The following is a 6,000-nucleotide window of genomic DNA, read 5'->3' on the forward strand; positions in this document are numbered from 1 at the left end:
GCTAAGTTTTATCTCACAGATTTGAACTTTATAAATCTTGTGTTGGGATAAACTAGCAAACTTAAGGATCTTTGCATTGTCATTGCAAGATTCCTATAGCTTTGTTTTTGTTGTGCAAAAATATTTTCTACAAGTTATAACATTTTTCAAACTACTCTTGTACTCATTTCATTGAAGAAAATCTTTTGAGATAGTTTGATTATTTGATTAGCATCTTTGAAACTCTGATTTGTTGCTGAAATTTGATATAACTTGTTTCAAAGATATAGCTTGATTAGAACACTCTTGAGCATACTTGTTATCATATCTTGTTGAGTGTTGTTTGGACAAAGATACCCATCACTGAGCTTACATTTACCTATATTATTGATGTGCATTGATTGATTGACATTGGTACAAATCTGCTTGTTGGAGAAGCATACACTTTGTACACTGTTTGTGTTGTGAAATCTGTTGTATTCCAGGCATGGCCTGAGGGGGCGGTAATCCATCCCGGTAAGGATTGGTTGTAAAGATTGAGGTCAACCCTGTGTTAATTGATCTGGTTGTCAAAGTTGAGGTCAGCACTGTGCTAATTAACCTGTTTGTATTAGGTGCCGCTCCACCCGTTAAGTGAGCCTATAGTGTAATCCTTGTGTTGGTGAGTCAAAGCGAGAATGTAGGCAGTATTGGCCGAACCCTGATAACATTTCTTGTGTTGCATTTAATTTCCGCACTTGAATGTTGTCATTTGAATTATGGTGAATGGTTCAGAAATACTGAGATTGCTTCAATTGCTTTACATTCTTGCTCAGTTTGAATTCTGTTGAATTGGTTAATGGTTAGAAAGACCCTAGGTTGGGAAATACTAATTGTGATTTGAATTTGACCAAGGAAAGTTTGAAATTCCAATTCACCCCCCCCCCCTCTCTTGGGAATACACCAAAGCTATCACTTACCACCCTTCAGTTTGATTACATCCTCCTTGAACCTGTCAGGTTTTGACCTACACAGAACTCCAACAATTTTTTCACATCTATTAAATCCAAGTCATTACAATCCCTTAGTAACTGAATACTCAAGACGTTTACTTCCAAATGAAACAAAATTACTTGAGAGAAACAGGACTGGGAAACCATCCCAAAAAGCATAGGTGCAATCAAAATTTGATTCTAGTGTCGTTCTCTACTTCAAAACCAATAACCTTCTTCCACAACAATGCATCCTGCTCAGCAAATCTATGTAACCATTTGGCAAGGAGTGCTTCATTAAAAACCTACATATGTGTCAAAATAGCTCCTATATTGCATCGCAAACAAATTTATTCCCACTTAACCCAATGGAAGCTTCTCCTTTCAGGATCACAGCCCCACAAAAAATCCCTTTGAATCCTTTCCAACCTATGAGCAACCATAGCTCGTATAGTGAAGGCACACAAAGTAAGTTGGCACCTGGCAGACTGGAGAGGGTGCTGTTGATCAAAGTCAGTTCCCCCATCCTCAATTTTTTCTACCACGGGTCTTCTTTCAAATCTATCCAGCATGCTATCCCACATATAACCTTGGATCAGAATGAAGCACCAGAGGTGTCCAAAATAAGTGGTTGGAAGATTATCAATTAGGACAGTGACCAGGGGAGAGTAAGGAATTCAAGTCTTAATTAGGACAGTGAATCTTATTGGTTTGGTTCAATTTGGCAGAGGAAATCATCCAAAACCACTCAAAACCCACACCAACAAAAATTTGCGACCCACCATTCAAATTAGTAACTGATGTGGGAGTTGAGGGTTGAAGCAAGGTCAGTTAAGATTGTCGGGACCTAAACTTTCAAGCCCAAATCAAACCATCCTACAGCATATCTTGTTTCCTCAATTGAAATCAAAGCACATGCATATACATGGAACCAAATAAGCCACCCCAATGTTGATTCAATGAGTTAATTCTAAGGATGGAGCAATCCAAGTTCCAACACCAATCAAAACTTTAATTTCATTTATATAGCCAAAGTGAGTGTTAACCTTTCCCATCTGTTAAAAACTAGGACTTTAATTAGCATTTTTAGACTTAATGAAATTGTTTGTCTCTATTTCCCTGATTGAATTGAGCTAAGATCTGACAACAACAAAAGAATGCCAAAAAACAAAAAAGAGAAAAATATTGAATTACCACTTTTGATAACTCATACAAAATGGCAAAGGAATACCGAAGCAAAAAGAGGAGAAGATAAAATTGCCATGTTTTTGATAAATTAAAAACAAAAAAAGATAATATTAGATAAGCTAAAATGTGCAAACAAGAGGAAAGGGGAGGGGAGAGAGAGAGAGAGAGAGAGAGAGAAAGAGAAGAATTCAAGCCTTTAGTCTTACAAAAGAACTATGGTTGTTCCTTTTCAAAATCTTTCACCTTCTAAAACAATCCACAATAAAATGTAGAAAAGGAGAGGAGAGAGAGAGAGAGAGAGAGAGAGAGAGAGAGAGAGAGAGAGAAGAAGAAGAAGAAGAAGACTAAACTTTAGCAAAAAGTGAACAAAGCATAATGAATCAAATCAAGGAACAAAAAAAAAAAAAAAAAATTAAACTCTGATTTGTAACAATATGAACATTTTTAAGGTGATTGTTATATATCAAAAAATAGGTTTCTCTTTAAAAAATTATGTGTACTCATAGTGATAATGAATTCTCAACATTAAACAACTTTTAAGCTTCAATCCCCCATTTCTGATATGTCATCAACTGAAACTAAAGAGCAGCACCACTCCCAAAAATATTGTTCCACTGTTTAGGTCTAGACCCATGACCCAGATGGCCAGACCCACAAATGAGTAATAAGAAAATACAAGCACGCCTAATTCAAGAGCTGCTCATTTATCAAAGGAAAAAGACCAAGGAAACCAGGCATAGATAGTACATAAAATGCATCATGAATAGAACATTTAATACATACAGAATGACAGTTATCACAAATTACCTGTTCTTTCAACTTGTCCTGGAAGGTTGATGGCAACATGTTGGGAAATAATTTCAGGAACACTGGCAGCAAGAATTCCATGAAAGGAACTATTATAAAAACTGCAAATGGAACTAGCCTGAATATATCGGCAGTGGTGCGCGTGAGTTGCTGTCTCTCCCTTCTGGAAAGACCCTTGCCATTGGCAAGCTTTAAAAGTAATCTCGAGCATATCCTAACATCAGCCCAAAGTAGTTTCGTACCCAACCAATAGTGCTGCATTGTAGATTTAAATTCGTCCTTCCAATGGCGAAACTTAATTGCCCAGTCCTCCCTGAAACAAGAAATCAATATCAAGTAAGAAACAGATGTATTGATATAAGTCAAAAAACAAAACGAGGAGAACAGTTTTTAACCTGCTCATTGAAGCAACAGCTCTAAAAGCAGGACCAATACCCAAAAGCATAGCCCACACACGCTCTATAACTGATTTATCACCCTTCTGTGATTCTTGCAGTTTCTTAATTTTAGCTTTAGCTTTTGCTGTACTTAAACCCTCAACTGCTTGGTCGCATTCCTCTGGTGATGCTTCCTTCATCTGTGTAGCAATCTCTTCTTCTTTCCCATCATTACCACTACCCATTTCAGGTTGACCCGCCGCAGCTGTGGAAGCATGGCGTACGGATTGTGATGCCCACCTGACTCCCAAAGGGACAATAAAATCCTCCCTTCTGTTTCCGTTAGCCAATGCTAGATTTCTGCATGGATTGTGTCTTAGAAATCCCATTGCAGAAAAGATTGACGATTCATCTTTGGCTATTGAAGATAGACCCCCTTCTTTTCCATAATTAATATTTTCACTTGGAAGATTGTTAGCCCATCTCAAACCTTGTAAATCAGGACACTTACACAGCTGCCCATACTCAGAAAAAACTCGAATTGAGCAAGTGGGCGAATTCAATGAATTGAAGAGGCATCTCTTCCTTCGTAGGATTGCCCTTGAAGCCATTTTTGGAAATTTCTACCCCTCTGCAGAGAACTCTGGTGACATAACTCACCTGCCTCCTAAGTTTGGCCAGTCTGTACAATCTGCACACAACAAAGGAATCTTCCTGAAAAATCACACTACAGAGCAGAGTTAAACAACCCAAAAACTTAACATCATCATAGGTGATTTTTGCGTGTGCGTGTGTGTGTGTGTGTGTGTGTGTGTGAGAGAGAAAGAGAGAGAGAGAGAGAGAGGAAAACTGATAAAGAGTAACCGAGAAAACCGAAATGAAAAAATCTAAACACTGTCTGAACAAATTCAAAACCTCAGGGAAATTCACAAATAAGGGAATTTTGAAGTAAAATTGGTGGAAAATGAAAGAATGCATTCTAACGAGCATCAAACTGGGATTGCGATTGTAAGCAGCGACACAAGAATCGACGAGTATCATGCTGACCTGAAACGGCATTCAAGTTCACTATGATTGCCCTCACACAATCAGACGCATCCACCGATCAGAACCGCCACGAGCAGAGGAATTTTAGGAGGCGAGGGATGCCAACAGGAGCCCAAGTCTGGTGAAGACCAGGCAGCGTCTCTGACTCGCGCTCCCTGCATTTACAAAAAGGAAAATCTAGCCTGTACTTCGTATGGACCGAAAGTATGATGCACTGTTATCCTTAGCCCTGTGCGCCGTCACGTGTAGCAATCTGAAAAGAAGTCTTGGCTTACTTTAAGTTCCCTTTGTAATATATCATATGCACGTACAATATTGTATAAAAAATTCTACCAACCTTTTTTATCAAACTTAATATATTTTTAATACAAATTAATGATATATTATTAAAAACTAATTTACAAATATAAGTGTGATAATTCATATTTATTTAGAAGAATAAATAATTTGTTTAAAGTCACAATATATTAGGGGTGGGCATGGTTTGGTAAATAGAACCATTACCCTCATCCCTCAAACTGTTAACCGAGTTGAAATTTCGATTCACTAGAAAATACAAACCAAAATTTAATAATTTAAAACGGTTAATCAAAATTATTGGGAGAGATATCAACAAACAACCACAACGGAATAATTTTTCTCCTTATATGTAAGCAAATATAGTGTATCTCTACTTTTTACGTGCTGAAAATAATAAGAAAAATAATCAATCATATCAAGCCAAGGGAATACAACCAATTTTTTACGTGGAAAACTTCCCCAATGCGATGAAGAAAAATCACGGGATCTAATCCAGTTGAAACCTCCACTATCAATCAAATAATTGGTACACCAAGTCTTCTCTAATTTTAATTAGAGATTACAAATATATCTCATCAAGATATCGACAATCTTGGCAAATATAAAGAGAATTTGAGAGAATATACCAAAATCGCAGTTCCTGTTCACGGGCAAAAAATCCCAGCTCCCAAAATCAAAATCTAATCTCCACCGTTTAGATTGTAACTCCTTGAGTCATGAACCTCTTCTCCAAATTTTAACTCAATCAGACCACAAACGAAGCAGGATCAGAGTCTTGATGATATCTGAGCAGCATGAGAAAAATCACGTTTTTCTCTATTTCTTTTGAGAAGTGACGGCTCCTCCCTTCTCCCCTATCTTTTTATAACTTACTTTAGGTTTTCACACTGAAAGGGCTGAGTTTTGGGCTTTCCTCCACATGGAAGGAAATAACCCAACAAATCTCCCCCTTTCCAACCATGTGGAGGGAATCGCCATCCCGGCGATCGAACAACAAACTTCAAGCTTCTCCCTTGGTAGTGTATTTGTCAACTTAACTATTATCATCAGTGTGAACCTTCTTAAGTTCCAATAACTTATCGTTCAACGCATCTCTGATCCAATGGTATCGTACATCAATGTGCTTCGATCTTGCATGGAAACTGGAATTCTTAGCAAGATGAATAGTATTTTGGCTATCACAAAATAACACATACCTCTACTACTCGAAACCAAGTTCTCTCAAGAACTTCTTTGCCTATAGCAACTCTTTAGTTGCTTCCGTTGCTGCAATAAACTCTGCCTCTGTCGTAGAAAGAGCAATGCACTTCTTAAATCTCGGTTGTCAAGCT

At 37.6% G+C, this 6,000-nt stretch overlaps 1 protein-coding gene across 1 annotated transcript in view; it reads right to left on the reverse strand.

Annotated features, from left to right (window-relative positions):
* Window positions 1–4,568, reverse strand: part of LOC131153368 (uncharacterized) — a 47,532-nt gene extending 42,964 nt beyond the window's left edge. Inside the window, exons 1-3 of the mRNA XM_058105638.1 lie at window positions 4,370–4,568; window positions 3,341–4,013; window positions 2,946–3,258 (exon numbers count right to left, since the gene is read on the reverse strand). Coding sequence (XP_057961621.1) covers window positions 2,946–3,258; window positions 3,341–3,933 — 906 coding nt within the window. The 5' untranslated portion in view covers window positions 3,934–4,013; window positions 4,370–4,568. The remainder of the gene's footprint in view (window positions 1–2,945; window positions 3,259–3,340; window positions 4,014–4,369) is intronic.
* Between the last annotated feature and the right edge of the window lie 1,432 nt (window positions 4,569–6,000).

Source organism: Malania oleifera, chromosome 4 (assembly GCF_029873635.1).
Source record: "Malania oleifera isolate guangnan ecotype guangnan chromosome 4, ASM2987363v1, whole genome shotgun sequence".
Classification (NCBI taxonomy): Eukaryota; Viridiplantae; Streptophyta; class Magnoliopsida; order Santalales; family Ximeniaceae; genus Malania; species Malania oleifera.